We start from the raw sequence: 23,026 nt of genomic DNA, 5'->3' as shown, positions 1-23,026 counted from the left end.
TGAGAATGGTTGAAAGATTCTTGATGAAAGTTTGAGCGAAAGTTTAAGTCTTTCACTTTTGAGATACATACTACTGGTACACTACCTTAAGTGCAGATACAGGGTATTCAGTTGCCACATACTATCTCTTTACTGTTAGATCAACGATCAAAACCATGGCATGTACTTACACATGGGCATTCCTTTACCGTGATATGCAAATTTAAGCTCCAGCATTAACATTTTTAACAGATTTAGTCTTTGTAAAACAAGTATAATGAATTATTTTCATTCATGATTCGTATGTTCATTGTAACTTGTTTTCTGTCAATTGTATGTCTGAGTGTAATTTTATGTATTTTCTCTGTTTTGCGGAGCCTGTAATTAGAAATTTACTCCTCTTGGTTATCCAAATAAATAGAGAAATAAATAAATTACACTGTCAATAAACACCTTTTTGAAGAGGTAATCCTTGGAAGCAAGAAATGAAATTTGAAAAAGTCTGACAACTTTTATCGAAATGTTTTGACCAAATCGGGCATATTTGCCTGAAAAATTTTCACCTTCACATGCCGACCACTCCTTTCTAAGCTCTAAAAGTTTATCCGAAAGTCCACGTACAAAAAGAGAATATTACAAAAAGAATGTTTATTCAACCATACCCTCTTGGCATGAATATATTAGCCACAATGTAGCTTGGTTCAATTGGATTCAAGTGCCACTGTTTTTCTGATATGCATGTCTTGAGTGATACACACAACTTTGGTACATGAATATGAGAAATTATACATGTACAGAAAATGTGCTTTGGGTTTCAACATAAACCAGCAACGTATTTCTCAAATTTCTCAGTCAATGCCCCTAACAAAGAGTTGAAATTGTTCAGACAGAGCCCTTTTGTAAACCAATACAGTTCAGAGTACCATCTACAGAAATGCCCCTACTGTGGATTTCTCTAAAGGTGAAAGGTATTGTAACCTTGATGTTATTTTTTACATATGAATTGGTGATGTGCAGTGAATGAAAGCATGGGTCATCTACAGGAAGTCCGTGACCAGTTCGTTCTATATGGCATTGAAAAGACATCTTTTCAGGGGCATGGAGGTACATTCCTCCACCATTTAAAACAAATATGGACAAAATAAAGCACATATCAGCTTTTAAGAATCCTAGAATCTATAATTCTCACTGCTATCACATCTGTGTACCTGCAGTGTGTCCCTGGTATTTTCAGAACCCTTTGATTCAATTTCAGAATTCTTTAACTTTGTTTGAGTCAGCACTTTGCCAGTGCATTTACTATGATATACTCTAAGATTCTTCTGTCAAAGAGTTCTTTAAAGTCAGTGGTGGCTATAACAAGGCTTCCAGCTCTCTTTATACATATACATAAAGATCCGAGAAATATACTGAGATTCCACGGACTCTTAGGTCCAAACTGCTGTTTCTTAAGTCAGCATTTGGTTTTATGAAGTGTATATCACACTCAAAACTGGATATGAATGGACACTGAAATTGATTTACAAAAGTGTGCAAAATTAAGTATGTGCCGTAATCACAAGTATTCAATCCCTAAAAGCATTGTTGTAAGTTTTAATTCTGCAAGGCCCCTTTTAAAGAGGAAAGCACAAATGTGCACAGGTAGTGGACCTCTGCAAGGTACTGTCCTGTTTGAGTTCTTTTTACTTTTAATAGTCTACGATCTTAAAGGGGCAGGTTCTTAATCAGTTTTATCTCTGAGCAAATTAACTGACCACAAATTTCAAAGGAGAACAAAGGACTTCCCACGTAATCAGCAAATTCAACAACCACTCATGCAAGAACCAGGGATTAAAAATTGCCCCTTTTAAAAAGAATTGTTTATGCTGTTTCTGTGCCGGGTATTGTACCACATTTATTCAGTATCAACTTGACACACCTTGCCTTGCATTGGCATATTACATGTAAAAACCACGGTGTCATATCTAAGGCTCCAACAAATCTGTGGATACATTATTGAATGGCTCTCAACCCTGAGTAACAGTATCGTTCCTCTTGAAATCCACCCTTGTACTCTACTGGTAGCACGATAGATACACCACAACGAGCTCATGAGCATAAAGGTCCACTGTGTCATCCTCAAGTGACCTTTCTAGCTGACACTGAAAACGACACTACTCAGCGTCAGCTTCAGCGTCATATCCGAAGATTGCTGAAGTGGCGCTACCAGATGACAGATAAATGATAAAATTCACCCACAAATTAAGAAAATAACAACTCTGTTCTTTCACAGCTTTCTTTTCACCAGATATATGGAGATATTTCAAGATACAACCATTAACTCAGAAATCCTACAGGGAAAAGTAAACATTGTTTTCCTCCATGGCCAGATGGCAGGAGGTGACTATTTACAACCTTGATACTCTTCAATATTGAAAAAAAATTATGGACTATATTTGTTGGAGACCAAACCAGCTAAAATCACCTTCACCTTTGCTTTCCAGTGAATTTTTTACTGCATTACAACTCCAAATACAGTTTACCTACTAATTGATTCACCACATTATGTACTCTAAGTTCCTGTATAGGTATAAACTCGGCAAAATTACGAAAACCTCTCCTCAAAATTTATTAAATTGTTCATATCAACACAATCTGAATAAGTTATGGTACTATCACTCACTGAAACCTTCATGCTAAATTTCAAACCCAGCATTGGATGTGGTTTTTTGATAAAGATATATTTTACCAACAACAACAAAGTAAAATAAAAAAATATTGCAATTGTTCATCTCATTCTGACATGGTAATATATGTATGAAAACATTTGTTAGGGATTTACAAACCAAATTTCAAATCAATACTGTACAGCAGACTATTTCTGTAATTTTTTTCTGTCAACAATTAGGAAATAACTTTACTAAAACATAAAATTGAAGATATTTTTCTGAAAATTTAAAATTAGCGACCTAGCAGCTGAAAATGCTCCTTTGTGTCATGTACAGAATAACTTTTTGTGACACATGTGTTGCTGAAGGAGGAAATCTTTGATAGCTCACTTCAGGTCAGTCTGATCAAAATGGCAAAAATAGCTGCAAAAATACCGTAATTAAAGATTTTACCATGCATAATTTGAACATATTTAATTGACATCATCTGCAGGAACACATCTACCAAATATTAAATCTAAGAAGTTTTCGAGAAACAGTTTTATTGACCAAAAATAGCAAAAATTGCCCCAAATTACAAGATTGCCTATTTCAACCTAATTTCAATGTATCATATTAAATAAACCCTAGGAACCTGTACACCACATATAAAACCAATCAGACAAGTAATTTTGAGAAAAATTTCTAAGAAGTCATCTTTGATGACACAGTCCCCACTTGTTAATGGGTACTTTGATTGTCCTCAGAGAGGATAGAGTCCTCTTCATTAATTAGGTCTGTGATAAAAATACTTTGATACAAATGGCGCTCAATGGCCAAGAATGAGTTCCATGGTGATGAAAACATAAATGATAAAACCAATGTAGGCCACCATCCTAAAGTTCATAAAATGAGTCAACTAGGAATTAATCAACAGGATGTTGCAAAACATTTTTGCATACAATTCTAACACTTGACAGATTATCACTGGTACCATATTTCATAAAGTTTGATGCAGTATTTACAACACTATGAGATCAACATCTGTATCAAGTTTCATCACATTTGACGTTGTATTAATTTGTAGCTATATCACCCTAATTAGGAAAGTTCATTACTTATGCAGTTATAAATTAATTAAAATGACACTGATAAATGTCTTTTTCAATGTTAAAGCAATGGGAGCTTAACATCAGTTAACATCTGCATAAAGTTTCATGAATTTGATGCAGTACATATTTCTTGACATATCAGCCTACTTACGAAACTTCAATAATTGACATGTTACTGCTACATGACGTGAAACAAATTGACGAGCATATGTATGAAATAGGTCAATGTCCTTGTACCAACTTTGAATGATACTGGTGGAAATATGTCTGAGTTATGGCTCTGTACATTTGAAAATTGTGACAAAATCACCGCCATGCAGCGATATTTGATCTTACTGTTTAAAAAAATCAACATGTATATGTATGACGTAAGTCAATGTACATGTACCAACTTTGAATAACATCAGTTGAGACTTGCCAGAGTTATGGCTCTCGACATGAAACAACCATAACAAAATTGCTACCATGTGGCCATATTGGACCATCTCGTGAAACCAATCGACATACATATGTATAAATAAGTCAATGTCCTTGTACCAACTTTGAATAAATTTGCTTGATACATGTCTGAGTTATGGTTCCGGACATGAAAAAATCGAAAAAAAATGGCCACACGGCAGCCATATTGGATTGTATCAAAAAACAAATCAATGTGCATATGTATGACATAGGTCAATGTCCTTGTACTAAGTTTGAATAAAATCGGTGAATAAAATTAGTGAGACATGCCCAAGTTTTGGCTAAGGACACGAAAAAAATTGTAACAAAATGGCTGCCATGCAGCCATATTGGATCATATCATGAAACAAATTGACATACATATGTATGACATAGGTTAATGTCCTTGTACCAACTTTGAATAAAATCGGTTTAGATATGCCTGAGAGTATTATGGTACATGAAAAAATTGTAACAAAATGGCCGCAAGGCAGCCATATTGGATCGTATCACATAACAAATTGACATGCATATGTATGACATTAGTCAATCTCCTGTACCAACTTTGAATAAAATCGGTTGAACATGTCTGAGTTATGGCTCTGTACATGAAAACATCGTAATAAAATGGCTGCCAAGCAGCCATATTAGATCGTAGCACAAAACAAATCGACGTACATATGTATGACATAGGTCAATGTCCTTGTACCAACTTTGAATAAAATCGGTTGAGATATGCCTGAGTTATGCCTCTGTATATGAAAAAATCGTAACAAAATGGCCACACAGCAGCCATATTGGATCGTATCACAAAACAAATTGACGTGCATATCTATGACATTGGTCAATGTCCTTGTACCAACTTTGCATAAAATCGGTTGAAACATGTCTTCCGAATTCCGACCTACTGTAATTGGATTATGGATTGGTATGATTGCGATTATTTTATGGCTCTGTATACGAAAAAATTGTAATAAAATGGCCGCCTAGCGGCCATATTGGATTGTATCACAAAACAAATCGACGTGCATATCTATGACATTGGTCAATGTCCTTGTACCAACGTTGAATAAAATCGGTTGAAACATTTCTGAGTTGTGGCTCTGTACATGAAAAAATCGTAATAAAATGGCCGCCTGGCGGCCATATTGGATTGTATCACAAAACAAATCGACGTGCATATCTATGACATTGGTCAATGTCCTTGTACCAACTTTGAATAAAATCGGTTGAAACATGTCTGAGTTATGGCTCTCTACATGAAAAAATTGTAATAAAATGGCCGCCTGGCGGCCATATTGGATCGTATCACAAAACATATCGACGTGCATCTGTATGACATATGAAGTAGTCCTTGTACCAAGTTTGAATAAAATCGTTTCTTGCATCTCTGAGATATCTGCGTGAACGGAGGACGGACGCATGCACGCATGCACGGACGCACGCATGCACGGACATGACCAAACCTATAAGTCCCCCCGGACGGTCCGTGGGGACTAAAAAAAACTGAGAAAAATTGCCCAAAAATACAAAATTGCAGATTTCATCTGAATTGAATACATCAGATTTTGATCAACCTCAGGAACCTCTATACCAAATATCAAAGCTACCAAAAATAGAACATGCAAATTTTATCCCCATTTGTACACACCTAATTTAGAATAACTAAAGGAACCTGCATGACAGGTTTCAACCCAATCTGACTAATGGTTACAGAGTTTTAGCAATTTGCATGGTTTTTCCTTTTCCCCCCTCATTTGCATATTTTTGACACTGACAAGTTCATTTGAACAAACCACATCTCCACCCCTAGGTGCACCTGTATGCCAAATACTAAGACAGTATAGCTGCTGTGGTTTAGGAGTTTTTAATGTGGACGGACATACATACATACATACATACAGACACACAAATGCAAATGAACTGTTCACCTTATATGATAACCTCTCTTTGGTATTCATACATATACCAAATGCGCATTAAAATTGGCCACCGATACATGAAAGCACTAATTATTTAGAGAACATATGAAACAACGAACTTATATATGTATGACTTGTGGCCTGAAAAGTAGACGTATTAAATATATAGCATTTGAATTTAGGGCTAAGAATATTGTAATGTTACTACATCGTGAGAATCGGATATTAAGATTAGAGGTTACTATTATTATTAAATACAAACACCACGGTGTTTTGATTAACATTTAAAGTGATGTGAAACGTGGAGCACATTTTTACAATCGTTTTTACACTTTTCATTCCACCGGATGCAGTCGGGAATCATCGGATCTGACACCGGTGAAGCTGACGCTGTAGTGTCATCCTTATCCTTATTATCGCGTGACCCAAGAGGATGAGGATGAGGATGACGCCAACTTTGTGATCGTGATACGCCATGTCGGGCTGCCCTTGACCGTAAATTGTCCATCAGGATACAGTCAATTAATTTTGAAAATAAAACCGTTGAGTTACTGGTACTGCAAGCGACATCGACAAGAGCGTAGTGAAAGTATACGACACATGAAAAATTACGTTATTTATAAACATCACGAGTCTATGGACAACCGAAAGTGCCCCGAGCTGCGGGCGCAGGAACGAACGTCACGTTGCGTTGTGCTGATACTTTGTGACGCAGCCCTGGACTCATTGTCCTCACCAGGAAAACAAAGCTGCGCTGAACAGACGACGAAAGCAAGCACATGGCACATTAAATTAGATACAATTTAATTGCGAAGCTTCAGGAATCCGAGCGTCAACAAATAGCCTCTTCGGTGTTCCGCCAGACGCGGCACTGCATGGACAGCTCGAACGAAAAGACTGACGTATCGGTGAGAGCTTTCGGGACGAAGAACTTACCGCGCGCACTGCTGCCTCTAGCTACCAGCCAATCAATAACAACGCAGCATAGATTTTGGTCTGACGTCTGAGGACATGCATACCTGATTGAACTGGATATCCGGGTTTAAATGAGGCTTTGGTTTTGCCACTGTCCCATAGCTATAGCAGGACAAAACACGCCAGTTTGGTCTCAAAACTCTTTGCAAAACTCTTGCAGAAAGCATCATGTCAGGCGGTATCTCTTCGCTGTAAAGAGGTTGTTCCGAGACTCATATGCAATGGCGAGACTCGTATGCGTTCAGCTTCGGGATGTACTATTATTTCTCGGGAGGGGTGGTCACTACTGAAGAGATGGGAACACAGACTAAAAATTACGTACCTTTGAAGTTAGTGTTCATTGTGGACGGAAGTGTATAATTCAATAAGATTTATAAAACACACAATAAGGAACTTCGATATTTATTATTTCATGTGTAATCAATGAGTATCATGGCAGGCATGGGGAAGGGGTTGGAGGGGGTGACAGCTCTAGGAAATCCAATAGAACAAGCAAAGTTTCCTACCCTAAAGCTAAGAAAAATGAAGTTTGTTTCTCATCCTATATATTGAAAAATGTTGCGGTGACGCGGTTTTTTTCCCTCTCAATTTTTTTATCCTTCAACCAACAAGAATGCGCAAAAACATGAAAACAACATAGGAATGCACGCAGTGATAAATGCACAGCAGCGTTGCTTAAGTATTTTTGTATAGCACCTGCGGTTTGACTTTTAGTGCAGCAATACAGTTTTGACAGCTTAATGTAACAGTGACTTTATGTGTAGAGTTCTGAATGAAATGTTAGCGTCAGTTATTTGTTTACAGTTCTGTTTTATACAGCACTGTGTTATGCACTATCGTCGCATATTTTTTGCGTTCATTTTATTCCTTGTAGTATTTCCTCATAAGCAGAAAAAGGGTGACGCGATGGGTCTAAATTGACGTGGGTCAGGATGAGAAACAAACTTTTTATTTCTCTTGGCCTAATGATGACAATTTGTTTTTGTTTCCTCTATCGTTGTTGCAATACTCAATGTTGGGTCCGTTTTACAAACAACAAACATATGTGTGTGGTTAAACTACCACACTGATGTTTCAGTATTACAGTATTATAGTATTTTGTCAGATTCTACTTTTGGGGCAAGTTCTTTTGTCTTTTTGATGCAAAGCATTTTTTCAACATATAAAAACATACATAATCACTGTACACTGTTGAGCCTCTCAAAGGAAGGGCGTCTTCCCGTCTGTGACTATGCCTATGGGACCAATACAAGGGTTGTTGTTTTGCACAACATATCCCGACATCCCTTGAGCATGGCCAAAGCAGCTTATAAATGGACGCAACCAAAGTTTATTGAGCAAAGTCTTGCAGTGATTCGAAAGCTACAAAACTGGTGAAGTATGAACATGCATCAATTGCTGTGTTTCCTTCACATTTGCTTGACATTCATGGTCAATTTCTCGAAAGAGGCATATGTTTATCAACAAGAGGGTCAAGCAGCCGCAAGTGGGACGACAACTCCCTTTAACATCTAACACTGTTTTTACATATGTATGTAATTGGTTATGTTTCAAAATCACAACCTGTAATGATTATCTAAGATTTAAATGTAAAGGCCAGGAGTCAACATGAAAAAAAAGGTGACTGGCAAAAAGTCCATAGGCAGATGAATGTCCGTTCGTTTACTGCTGGAAACCATGGATGGCACAGAGACCAAAACAGCACAACCGTAGTTGTCAACTGTCTAGCAAGAAACTTAACATAACGAGAAAATTATTTCATGAAAGTTTCTGAGATGTTCAACAGGGTTATTTTTAGGATTACTGATTAAACCTCATGTATGGCATACATACACATTTCCTGCAACAACTGAGTTTAAAAAGTTCATTTAATTTGTTTGATTTCAGGAAAACTCTTTTTTCATGCAGTATAGAGGTGAAATGTCACTTTATTTTTTTTAAATCCACCCATTAAAGAAGCTCCTTTGTACATTTACCAAATTCATGGGACCTAACCCTGTCACACCTTGATGATTTAGCCAGCGTAGGCTGACGTATCAAAATTTCTTGAAAACACTGGCTTATGCTGAACTACGATGTCTTTTTCAATTTTGGATGTATACATAGCTGTACTACGATTACATGCTCTTAACTTATACAAAACCCATAACTCATTCGATGTATGCCAGTGTATTTGCTGAATTTTTCAGACATTGGCATACGGTGTCTAAATCATCAAGGTGTGACAGCTAGGGCCATAACTGAATTTGAAACAATGACATTGTAAAATCATGATTGCAATTACATGATAAATTTATTAAATACTTGAAGAACACACTAAAGTTACCAACTCTCATCACAATTATTTCCATGATACCGAAATACATTCTGTGTAAAATGTACTCCATGTAAAATATAAATATACATCCACTTTAGAAACCTTGAGAGCTGTGACAGGGATTTTGGTAAATTCTTTAGAGCTGAAAAAATCGGCCAGTGGCTCCTGAGTTGTAGCTCTATGATTAGGCCAAAATAAAAAATATGTGCTGTTCCGATTACCCGACCTACCCCAATTTTATCCCCCCGACCCTGGACTTTTTAGAGCTTCGTAAACCCGGAAGTAAAAATAATGATATGGAAAAACGTGAAACGCATGAAATTACAGCTAATTTTCAATCGGGTTCGAACCCACAACATACGGCATCAGTCGCCTAGCATGAAACTAATTTTAGTTCGATTTTGATACTTTTTGATCTACTTCAATAAAATGTTGTTGAAACAATACCACGCGTAAATTTCTGTACGCTGATTTTGCATATGAAAGCCGATTTTGCATATGAAAGCCTATCAGCCAGTTGAGAGTTACGTTCACAAAAGTTCGTTGCCCTAGCCTGATAAGGTTTCTGTGTCACATCATCTCAGCACGATCGAGAAAAGGAGACAAACTGAAGGTTTTATGCATTACATGAATGTCCATAACATTGAAAATAATTCTGATAGCAAAATTGACACGAAACATTGGACTTAATATTGGACTTTACTGGTACAGAAACGTGGTCTGTGAACAAGCATTGAAGCATGGAGGTAGTGATTGAAGCAAGCTGTGGTGTCAATGGGCACATGGGCCCGGTTTTTGAATTCAGTGAACAGACACTGACTCATTTTTCAGAGCAAATAAACCCTAAAATTAACTGTCGGTGACAACCAACCTTTCTGTTTGTTATTTTCCCCATTCTAAAATGACTGAAAAAAGCAACTGGAACAAATCTGACATCGAGAAAAACTCAACTCCGCATTCAAATCAAAACAAGTTGAGTTTTGTTTGTTGTTTGTTTTAGCTCTACTGAGTCTGCGCACAAAACTACAAGACCAGCTAGGTCAATACAAAAACACAGCTCACTGGTTTGCAAAGGACAATGTTGATCCAAACTTACAGTAGTGAGGGATGATATACGCACAGTAAAAACGTGACAAACAAGCACATTATTTTTTTCAGAAGCTACGAAACATTCTTTTATAACTACAATAGATTTTTTTCTTGGCTTGTGTAGACAGTTCAGTAAAAAATGAAAAAAATCCTTGAAGGTACAATGGGAATGGCTGGCTGTTGTTAATTTTGATGTTTGAATGTACATTAAGCCCTATGAAAGCAAACTTACAGAATATGTGCAAACAAACATACAGAATATTTAAGCATGAGGGAATATGCTACAATTTTTAGGGATATTAAAGCTTATGAATATTAATGAGCCGTCCGCCACTCTTGGAAGCCCTATACATTCACAACAGTGACACCCAAATTTGTTGACTTTGAAAAAATCTTATAGAGGATGGTGTTTGGAGCCAGCAGCTTGGATTGTGTAAGCAAGTGATTTATGGCTTGTAGTATGTATATCACAAGTGACATCACTGCAACATTAAAACTTACATAAGATGTCCTCAAATGTTTCAGTTAAATCCCCCAAAACTTTATAATCCCCTGAAAATTCCAGGAGAGGGGGACCAATCCCCCTGGTATAGTATCCTAGATGAAACACTGCATTGATGACCGTAAATATTGTGTTGTGTCAGTTCTTACAAGTCAGACTTACCTGTGGATAAACAGTTCACTTTCCTGTCAAAGAATTGTAATTTAGCCATATCAATTTCCGTGGCAGTCTAATAAACCACAAATTTCAATTCTGCTGATGAATATTTTATTTTAATAAATTGGTATTCAATTTGAGTGCGTTTCATGAGGAAATTGTTCACTGTTAGTTTGTTTGAACGCGTACAAAATGCACATTGAGAAATAAAAAAAATGAAAAAAAAAAAAAAATTCCCTACCTACCTACCCTATTTTTGAAAACCATGTAATCGGAACAGCACAATTTTTTTTTTTGGCCTTACTTTGTTTTCAGTTCCACAAACTTGAAACAACGCAAATATCCAATCTCTAATATATGTCACTTGGTTTGTCCAAACATAATGGGATAGCAAGGCTATTGTAAAACAATCATCCACTGAGTGGAGTTGAACTATTAGTTAATGTGTAGAGTGACTGATCAAGTAATGAACTTCACATTGTAAGTTCTTGAACTTTCTGAGCTCTTAGTGCCACACAATAAGGTAGCAATGCTGACCATATGGCATAACATTCAGTGTCTATGAAAAAAGATGAAAATTAAATATTCTGCCACGGTTTAAATATTGTGAGTCATTTATATCTGTCAAGCTTTACAAATTTTTATAAAACTCTGTAAAATGTATAAAATGCAAAAAAAAACTTGCAAAATGACAAGAACTTCTGCAAAATAAATGTTTTTATGAGATGTTGACGATTAACATGTAAATGATATGCCTGAACTGAAACACCTGTACAAAATTATGTAATCGATTTGTTCCTCAGTTTTTTAAAATGTTTGAAGAACTGCTTCTGGAGTAAAATGGCAAGTAGCGTGCATAAAAGTTTACTTGAAAGAGTGTACTCAACCGGTCTTTCATTACAACACCATAACAAGAGGGACATGTGTAGTGCAATCCACGGTTGACTAACTTCAAAGGGTCCATGAAATTGTCTCACATAAAAACGTTAGAATCACTCCCAGTGGCCTTGGATATGACAAGTTCGCTTTCCGTTTCACAGTTGACTAATTTTAAAGGGTCCATGAAATGGTCTCACATAAAAAACGTTAGGATCACTCCTTGTGACCTTTATGACAAGTTCACTTTCCAATTCGCAGACATCAGACCAAAAACGTGTGAAATTTGCATGCTCTTAAAGTTTGAGAAGTTGACTTTTTTCGACTTTTTTCTGAAGGTTAATCGCCTGTTCTTTCGATATATATATAAATAAAGCATTTTTCACACCTTCCCTGATAGTGACAATGTGACAGGGCTCCATTTGTATAACATTGAGAACTTGTTTTCAGAGAACCACTTCAGTTTTTAAGCGTGCTATCCCTACCATCGTGAATACCTCCTGTAGTTCTTCCAATGCCTATAAATCTGTGGGGCGGGGAGATGGGAGCATTCTATTGACCTTTAAACTACCCAGTAGCCTAGATATGTATGCATACGTCACACTTCATCAGAGCACTCAAATGAAACAAAAATTTGTTTTTGAGTTTTCAGTTTTTGTGCCTACTTATTCAATCTTTATTTCAGTCACACCTGGTCACTTAAACTTTACTGCTTCCTCTGCACCCAATGTTTGTTTGTTCTGCCTCATAACACTGTCACAATTGATCAGGTTGAATCGTTGTAAACACATTTCTCATTGTAGCTTCATGCTCATACTGCTATGGTGATCACCTTAAGTGGCCTTTACAGTTCCTTTAATATGACATAGTTTTACCCAAAACCCATAATGGATTGATCCAATTATGTTATCCTTGATGGCAAAGTTGGACCTAAAGACAAGACAATGGGTTTGAATTGATTTCAGAATGATGGGCTATCAGTGTCTAGACCACACTTTTCCGTGGTATTTGTCTTTAAGCCTATACATCTCATTTTGAAGATGGATTACAATTCATCATGTCGGAGAAGATGTTCAAACCACATGTGTTCAACAGTCGGATCATGTACTCTTGCAAGGCGGAACTTCTCTACCGCCTGTTCTATATTCATCTGCACCATATTTTTTGTGACAAATTCATCTCTGCTTGCTCCAAGGGCAGAGAGAATCTGAAAGGAAAGAATCGATAATGGTGGTGAATTTTAATACATGTACTTGAAATAAATGTGGGATAACGAAGTACTCTCATTTAAATAACAAAGATGATATATGACACACTGTTGACAGTAAGCTTACAAGGGTCATACAGCAAACGTTGCTGTGAGACTGTCGAATGTTGAACATTATTTATAGCACCACAATCGAAACTACACAAGAATTTCTTTTACTGTTTTGACACATATTCAACATCGAAACAGATGTTTAGCATTTGGTACCCCTACATGGGTGATTTTAAAACTTTGAAGATTCAAGATTTATGATAATTTTTATGGCCAGCAGCAAACTTGCAAACCAATTCAAACATTTGACCTTTGACCGTTTCACCTGGGTCACTTACCTCATCTGCCTTTTGAGCTGTCCCACCAATATCATTAACATATCTTTTCACAAAATCTTCTCCAAGGAACTTATCACCTGACTCTAACAATTTTTCTGCCAAATTTCTGCAATATGAGCAATTGAATTTTCATATATATATTATATATATATATATATATATATATATATATATATATATATATTATATATATATATATATATATATATATATATATACACAACTGAGTTGATCAGCATAATCTAAAATATTACATTTCCACTACAAATTTGTTTCGTATAGGCTGCAGAGCCGCCTACACTCATCGGGTGGCTGTGATCGACTGAAACTTTGGGCGGGAACGATTTCTTTTGTTTTGTTTTTGTTGGCACCTGTTTGTTGCAAAAGGTTGAATAATTAGTGACTGCACAGGAGAAATTTTCTCCTGTGTCTGCAGGTCGATACTAATTCGTTTCTATTGTTGAGGGAGCACATTTCTGGATATCTGAGGAGTATGAATTTCTCGTGGAGGCACAGATTGCATTTTTTTGTGACGTTGGAGTATGGATTGCATTGCTTTATTATTTTCCAGTCAATCCTGTATTCTGTCTTTGCATCTTTCAGTGACCAGATGTGCTTGCTCAGTTCGGTGCTGTTTCTGTATTTTGTGTTTCGGAATGATAGCATGTGGTTATTATATCTTGTTTTGAATGGAGTCTCCGTCAGGCCGATGTATGTTGCGTGTGTATTGTTGTCTTCTCTGGTGACCGTTGCTTGGTAGACCACGCCCTCGGTGAGGCATTTTCCTGGCAATGGGCATTTGCTCTTTTGTCTGCAGTTGCATTCTTTATGGCGATGGTGGCGGTTGTGTTCTTGTTTTCCATTTCCTTGGCAAGTACTGATTTGTTGTGTGAAGTGATAATACTTTGCATGTTCGGCATACAGCTGTAGCTTAGTTTGAGTGTATTCCTGTTGAATATCTTCCTGAGTGGATGATCGTGGCGGAAACATTTGTCGATTAAATGTAGAAATTTGCGCCCGATGTTGGTGTTGACGCTATTGTCAAACGGTGGGTTGAACCATATGTTGTTCTTTTGCTTTTTATCCTTTATCTAAACGCACTGCTTTCTTTCGAATTACATCTTTCTGTTGTTCTTTTGCTTTGTATTGTTTATCCAAACGCATTGTTATCTTGTACATGGCCTGATTCTGTTGTTCTGTCGTTTTATATTTTTTATCTAAGCGCACAGTTTTCTTACGAATTACATCTCTCTGTTGTTCTGTTGCTTTGTATTGTTTATCTAAACGCACTGCTTTCTTTCGGATAACATCTTTCTGTTGTTCTGTTGCTTTGTATTGTTTATCCAAACGCACTGCTTTCTTTCGGATAACATCTTTCTGTTGTTCTGTTGCTTTATATTGTTTATCTCTGCGAATTGTTTTCTTTCGAATTAAGTCTTTCTGTTGTTCTGTTGTTTTATGTTGTGTATGGCAACGTTTAAGCTTTTTTCGTATTTGATCTTTTTCTTTCTCTGTCATTTTATAATCTTTATCTGAACGAACACATTGTTTTCGAATTCTGTCTTTCACTTGTTCATTAGCTTTGTAAGTTTCATCTATCCGCTTGGCTCTTTTTCGAAATAAATCTGCCTGTTGCTCTTGTGGTGTGTTTTCTTCATCACATCGTTTTCTTTTCTTTCTAATTAAATCGGTTTCTTTCTCATTTTGTTTGAAATTTGGATCAGCCCTCTTTTTTTGAATCCATTCTCTCTTGCACTGCTGTCTACATGTAGGAACTGTGATGGAACTTGAATGTGTTTCAGAAAATCATAATGTCCACTGTCTGGCATGGCATTTCTATAAACAAGATGGATAATTAATGGTCCATTGATATTGCCAACAGTGTCTATGGGGTTATTTGCAGGGTCAAGATGTACTTGGATACATACATTATACACAATAGCAGCTGCAGTCAACTCAATATGACCTGCATATGTAGCTTAACCTGGTTCATGTCTGCTCATATGTGTGCATATTCCTCTTTCGTTTGGATATGCCACCTTGCATATTCAACTTTGATTACATCTTTATAATCATCCAATGTGCAGTTAAATAATCAATAACACCAAGTCTGATTTGTATGTGGTAATCTTCGGTATTGTAGATCCCATAACTTATAGCAAGATATAGACAATTGCCATCACCTCTGATTGAGACAATCTCATATTGGCTTTTTGGGGAAGACCTTCGGCTCTCCATGTGTAATTTCTTTGCAAGGTTTGATGCTCTTTGACTTTTCTTTTTGTTTTCATATTTGTCAGTGTATTTTAAAATGTCAAGGTCAATTAAATATATAATGCATAATGTTTATTGTCAATGCCTTCACTATCAATGATAGTTCAAAATACGTGCATAGGTGAACTATGAAAAGCTCAGTATTTCTAGAAAGTATTCAGACGGTACTGTAATTGGATATTTCAGAAGAGTACTTTCAGAATGTGCTTTGGAATACAATTCAGAATAACATTCAGACACTCACCATGTGAGATAATATTCTGTATATTCCAGAAGAGTACTTTCAGAATGTGCTTTAGAATACAATTCAGAATAATATTCAGACACTCACTATGTGAGATAATATTCTGTATATTCTAGAACTAATGTATTGTCAATGTCACTGTTGGATGTTGTTGTCAAATGTCTGTGTACTAAGTGTGTGTATTCTGATTTATTTTGGCTCTTTTTTTAATTAGCAGCTGCAGTAAAGACACAGTGAATACCAGTACTGCAAAAGAAAGAAAAATATGTCAGAGATAGGTTGTCTAGCTATGATTCACTAAAATGATTTAAATTTCATACTAAATATTTTGATTTTACATTCAATGCACATTATGCATTTCCTCTGCGAACAACATTCTCCCAATAGCCACTGTAAAACTGAAATCAGATGGGATTCTTGATCAGTGTCATTATTCTCATTCAGCACAGATTTGTGCAATTCTGACATATAAATCCAATAGGAAACTAATACACCATTATCAGTTGATGTTTCAATTGCAGCTGGACTGCACAAAATTTACAATCTTTGTACAAAGTACCAACTATGTTATCATCACCACAAATATATGCATCTGAAATATCATCAGAATAATTTGCAAATTGTTCAGAAATTTTAGAACGCCGCTGAACAAATATGGACTAAAGAAATAAAAAAATACACACTAAAGATGGGCTAAATTATTGAAATGAAATAACATACCAGTAATAAATATGCATATGTTGAAACAAACTGTGGACTACACTTCATTTTTCAACATTTTAAACTGAAATGTTTAGCCATAATTTGAACGCCACACTATGACACAGAGGGGTAATTTTAAAATTCGTTTTACAACCGAATGAAATTCATCAACCGTCATATCTTGAACACAGAAATGCCTTGCTAGCTATATTGTGAATATTTCCGGTGGCGATAGCCCACTGTCCGTGCACCGCCGTACAATGGTCGGAAAGAAAAATGCTCCAGTTACATTTTGCAACACATGGGTTATAAACGTTTGATAATTGTTAAATGTCTTTACATATTCTTTGCCCCACTTCCGCACGCTCGTATTTCTCTTGATATTGCGTTTACTGAGAAAATTTACCTCATGGCCCCTATCGACATGCCGAAGGGCATGAAAACGCTTCCGCCAATCATAGCAACGATTACGTCTTACGATATCTTGTACTATGTAATGTCGAATGTATTGGAAAGCGTGCGGAAGAACGCTCAATCTGATTGGGCATAACAAATGACGCCATTCGGGGATTGTGTTTACGGGGAAGAGGGAAAACGGCGTGGTCTACAAGTTCTATCGGGACATTTTGGCAAGTTTCACGATATCAGTGAAAATACAAGATATAGTAATTTACTAATTTGAAAGTGGAACCAGGATGGTCATTTGTTTTCAGACTCGGTATGCTAAAATGAAAATATATCCTAGTTTGAACCATGTAAACACCACATTTCGCTTACTCCGCTATGTCCGTGACGGCACAACCTTACAGGGGCCCCCGACTCGTACTCCACAAAAGTTACGATGCCCAAAAACAACCAAAAATTCTCGCAAATCGGGGTTGAACTTTCAGTTTCCACTATAAGAATCATTTCAATTGAAGTGTGGTAGAAATCAGGGGAACGGTTGTTTTTAATGCACGCCCAAGCCCTAATTGTAAAACAATGGCGTCGTCATCACGCAACTAACATTTTTCGAATGAACTCGTGAATATTGAAAACACGATTACAGTCGATCCCTCATAAATTTAGATACTCTTTTTAAACTAGACCATAATTAGGGCCCATACTGTATACTCGATGTGTGGTGAGATGTTGCCACACGTTTTAACACGACTTATCAGTGACGTGCTTTGGATAACCTTCGAGGCTGTGTCTTTCCGTACACAGCTTCTCACCTCTCATTCACTCACAGATATTATCGGTACACGCAAAGTTAACACATGCTCTAAAATACGGATACAAAAATAAACCTCTTACCGAATGTCGTACTGGCTCCACTGGTGTGACTGTAGATAGACGTAGCAGGAACTGAATCTCGTAGCGATCGACACACAGAAAGTATGGCTGCTCGATGCATGAGAGCGAGGTTGAAAGGCCTTACTGGTTTCTGACCACTAGATGGCGCCGCAAACACAACTTTACGAACCCCTTACTGCTAACGTACACTCCTATGAGAAAAACCACTGAACACATTTTTTATTTTATTGAAAAAAATAATCACACATAAAACAGTATTTATGGTGTAGCATTATTTTAAAAATAATTGTTTCTTAACTATGATGTTTCTACAAGCTGATAAAAGTATGGCCATCACATTTGCTTAAGAAGTTCTTGAGTATACTGGTAGTCTTATTACAAAAATTCATTAAATATGCAAATTAGAATTAATTAACCAAACTTACTAAACTTTTACCATAGTTATGCTATAGGGTAATTAAGTATGTGTACAGTCACATCAAATTTGGTTCAATATTTCTTGAGATATAGCCCTATGGCAAAAAAGTCATAAAATATGCAAATGAGCAATTAATTAATAAGCCACACCCACCAAAATCTAATCAGATCTAAGTCTCATCATGATAATACCAAATACCAAATTGCATGACATTGGACCTAAGGGTTCTTAAGTTATGAGTGGAACAAAATCTGTCTACGGACGGACGGACGGACGGACAGACGGACGGACGGACAGATGGACACACAAACAGACATTGTGGCGACAAAGGACACCTTTGGTGCTTAGCACCACGGTGTCCAAAAATGGATTGTTCCATCATCGTCGATGGTGAGCTCATGGAAGGTGGTAAATTTGACGACAGTTTGGTACACTCTAGATTAATACAAGGGATGCGGCGATGTTTCAATTCAAAATAACAGACAGAGGCAAACCTGTCAGGTTCAGGCCCAGGACACAAAATGAGTACAATAGATTGTGTTACATCATAATACTTATTCCCTCTTTTCACAATTTTCCCATGAACTAGATGCCAGTTGACAATGAGTTGTTCCAATGTAGGCATATCCGTTTACTCAGTGGGAGCTGCCTGCTGAGTTTGGTGGATTTCTTATCAGTCTTCAGACAATAAAACAGACTCTTGTTTAGGTAAACGCCAGGTCAAATTGCAAAGTGCTCAGCTAAGTTGCTGGGTAATTACCTAATTTGGTGTTCCGATAACTCATGCCCTCGCTGTAAAGTTTTTTTTCCACATTTTCAGCAAACACACTTTCTCCTTTACTCTTTGTACTCTGAACGATAATTATGGCAAGTTTGTATCATGGCATAGAAAAGCAAAATACTGAAAGAAATATGAGATCACTGTCACTGCGCTGTGCACGAAATTATGCATGATTTTGTGACATTTTTTATAAAAAGATATCAAATTATACATGATTTTGCGACATTTTTGAGAACAATGTCAAATTATTGATGATTTTGTGACATTTTTTATAAAAAGATGTCAAATTATGCATTATTTTGCGACATTTTTGAGAAAAAGATGTCAAATTATGCATGATTTTACGACATTTTTGAGAAAAAGATGTCAAATTATGCATGATTTTGCACGTTTGGCAAAAAAAGACGTCAAATTTTCTGTGATAGCAGTGGCAATCCTGAGCAGTACAAGTGACCTCTCTTTGACCCAGGTGTCTAGTTTAAATGATGAACAGAAAAAAGAATCATGAAAATACAATGTTCTTTTCATTTTCAGTATAAGAAAAACACACTAACACAGTGAACTGCATCAGGATCCTGTGAAATGCAATGGTATCGTAACAGTGGCAGGTACATTCCCTTTGTACATAAAGCAATCAGAGTTTTCTATGGATGACACAAATACATTTTCATATTCTTCTTCTTCTTAAAGCCCAACTAGCTGTAACTCTTTAACTTTGTTGACCGCAAAATATCTTCATATTTTCTCCTGGTTTCCTCTGAATTCTACCCTCTGAAGGGATATGGGCTTTTACTACATTAGGAAACCGCCATTTTCAATATGACATTTGGTAATATTACAAAGGCAACAGAACATACAATGTGTCACAGTTGAAAACATTCACACCTATACATTACATTGACTACTCTGTGCAGTTTATGTAAAGATTTCAGTGCAGATATGCACAGTATCCACGGTTTTTGCTTTTCTTCATGGGGCAACAATTTAATATTTGGGCAAACATTCATTTGCAGTGTAATCTTTATCTTGTTCAAAATTGCACATACAGTTAATAATAATAGGGTAGTTAATAATAAGTGTATACACACATCGAAATTAGTACATTCTCACAAATTTATAATAGCTTGAAAGTAAAATCATAAAAACAATGCTAAAAGATACAGCTAGTTGGACTTTAAAGCACGTTCGAATGCAAAGTATTGGCCTTGTTAAAAAATGCGTTGCATGCAATATGAATTGTCATTGTTGACAGACAAATCTAGATTGCACTAAAGTTCTTGTGTAAGTAATAACATTGGACAATATACACAAAGAGGCTATACCCACCATATGAACACTGGGAACTGTGAAATAATTTTGGAGCAGAACAAGAAACATTATTCTAGGACAATTCCCACTTCTACTTGAGATCAAACTTAATATTGTTAAACACTGGCTTCATATCGTACAACTGCCACATTGTAATCTTGCTAAAGAAGCTTTTCTGGAGCAAATGGTAAACAACACTAACAATAGATCCTGGTTTAACTGTTTAAGTGCCTTAATTAAAGACAATGGAATGGACTTTCTCCTTGATAAAGCTCCATCACTTAAACACCACAAAGTTATAACTGGTTTAATGAAAACAAATTTAACAAACAATTATGAAGTCTTTTGGAAAAATTTGATCACTGATGAAAATAGTAAACTAAGAATGTATGCCAAAATAAAACATAATTTTAGATTAGAACCCTACTTAACACAGTTACATTGGTGAGAAAAGAAAATTGCTCACCAAACTTCGCATTAGCAATCATGATCTAACAATTGAAAAAGGGAGACACACTATTCCAAAAACCCAATTACTGAAAGATACTGCAATCAGTGTAACACCAACAGTATTGAAGATGAAACACACTTTTTATTAGTCTGTCAGAAATACAAAGTCCAAAGAAAGAACTTTTTCAATAAAATCAATTTCCCAAACGACGATACTGAAAATCAGCTTATTTCTCTACTAACAAAACAAGAGTTATCTTTTAATGAACAACTTGCAGATTATATTTTTACTTTATATAAACAAAGAAATACCTAGTTATATTTATTATTAGCTACTATTATTATACTGTAATACTTTATCTTTATTGAAGAAAATTTTAACTTATTTTTGTATCACACTTTTATTGCCACAAATGTGATGTAAATCCTATATTTACAAGCAAGCGATAAAAATATTATTATTATTATTATTCTATGGACAAAACAAAAAGACTGAGAAATTGTTTTCTTGATTTTGTAGGATGATGGCCATATTTTTGTCTGATTGAGAAAGAATGCTGAAGAATGTCTTGTGAGATACTTCATCCGATCATGTTTTGCAATTTAAACTTCAAACTGGTTACCCGTTGTATGTAATTCAAAAATGTGTCACTGTATCTGGGATACACAATATCACGAACAACTTTTTGGGGTTCCTGAATATTAAGCTACCCTATATTTTTATCATACTATCGCTTTTTTAGAGTGTTACTTATCCTCTTTTCAACACTGTCTTTTTTTTTGAGGTAAACGTCCACATGATCTCATCACGGTAAACTGAAAGTTGCTCAAAAAAATAATTCACATAAAAACCAAAAGTCTACACCATCTTACCCCCATTTCAAGTGTACAGGTCTCATATTACCGTACTTGTCCGAGTATAAGCCCCCGGTTCGGCAACACTAAACAGCGGTAAAACTAGGGGAGGGGCTTATACTCGAGCAACCCCATGTTATCTGGCATAGACGCTTAATTTATGCTAATTTTATGCACGATTTTTTTCAACACCACTCGATCTTTCTATCGCTTTCAAAATCGACTTACACATCCAAAGAAATTGACTGTACAATCTCTGAATACAGAAGTGACATTTTGGTGAAATTTCAGCGTCGAAAAAAAACCCAAACTTGAAACAAAGACGTCATGTATGCTGCTGATCAACAGTAATGTGAACAGGCATGCATTGCCCACACGGAAAGGCAACTCAATATTCCAATATCAAACTGTCTACATCTTGTGAAAACAACAACATAGCAGTGAAAATTGTAATAGTCACCAGGAAAAGTCTTCACACATGAAAGGATAATTGCTTCAAACAAAAGAAACTGCATGTTTCAAGCATGAAAACATCGTGGCCGTGAATGAAAATAAACAATGGCGGACGTGAGTGAGACTATTCTATTTAGGCGACGGGGGTGAGTAGGGTCAAAGAATCAAGATAGTACTGGAAAAACGTGTCATTTTCCTTACGATATTGTCAAGGGAAATCCAGTTTCCCATTGTTTTAACATCTTTTAATGGTTTCTTTATTATCTAAAATTAATTTTACCAAGTTAAATGACCAAATATACTCTCCTCACCTTTCTGTATTTGAGTTACACTAGGGTAGGGGCTTATACACGGATGTAATGCATTTTCTAAAATCCTCTAAAATCAGTAGGGGGGCTTATACACGAGCAGGGGCTTATACTCGGACGAGTACGGTATCATGGAAAACAATAGGAGTATACTAAATTCTTGCAGTGAAGGGTAAAGAAAGCTATACATGCTTTGGTTGAAAGCTGAAACAGACACAACTTAAGCTCTTCAATCTCTCTACATCATACAACAAACCCTGTCAATTCTTAATTTGTGTATGACTATAACCCTTTTCCTGCCAAGTTCATATTTCACCATCAGATCAAGTTGGTTAAAACTAATGAAGC

The 23,026-nt window shown here is 36.2% G+C and overlaps 1 protein-coding gene and 1 long non-coding RNA gene across 5 annotated transcripts in view; both read right to left on the bottom strand.

Annotated features, from left to right (window-relative positions):
• The window catches only part of LOC139143560 (aldehyde dehydrogenase, mitochondrial-like), an 80,275-nt gene that overhangs the window by 26,662 nt on the left and 30,587 nt on the right, over positions 1–23,026 (bottom strand). The window contains exons 1-2 of one of the 4 annotated variants that reach the window (XM_070713993.1): positions 19,284–19,550; positions 7,098–7,339 (exon numbers count right to left, since the gene is read on the bottom strand). The exons of 1 other annotated variant lie outside the window; for it this stretch is intronic. In XM_070713993.1, coding sequence (XP_070570094.1) covers positions 7,098–7,223 — 126 coding nt within the window. In that variant the 5' untranslated portion in view covers positions 7,224–7,339; positions 19,284–19,550. Of the gene's footprint in view, positions 1–542; positions 851–7,097; positions 7,340–19,283; positions 19,551–23,026 lie in introns of those variants that run through there. 2 more of the 4 variants (XM_070713991.1, XM_070713994.1) reach the window with 2 other exon arrangements.
• Positions 11,032–18,252, bottom strand: LOC139143566 (uncharacterized). Its single transcript, XR_011554632.1, has 4 exons — positions 18,106–18,252; positions 16,108–16,353; positions 13,590–13,695; positions 11,032–13,200 (listed from the first exon to the last, which is right to left on the bottom strand). It is a non-coding gene; the product is annotated as an uncharacterized lncRNA (long non-coding RNA).

This window comes from Ptychodera flava, chromosome 11 (assembly GCF_041260155.1).
Source record: "Ptychodera flava strain L36383 chromosome 11, AS_Pfla_20210202, whole genome shotgun sequence".
Lineage (NCBI taxonomy): Eukaryota > Metazoa > Hemichordata > Enteropneusta > Ptychoderidae > Ptychodera > Ptychodera flava.
The sequence above is the reverse complement of the archived record's forward strand: the minus strand, read 5'-3'. Positions and strand labels throughout refer to the sequence as shown.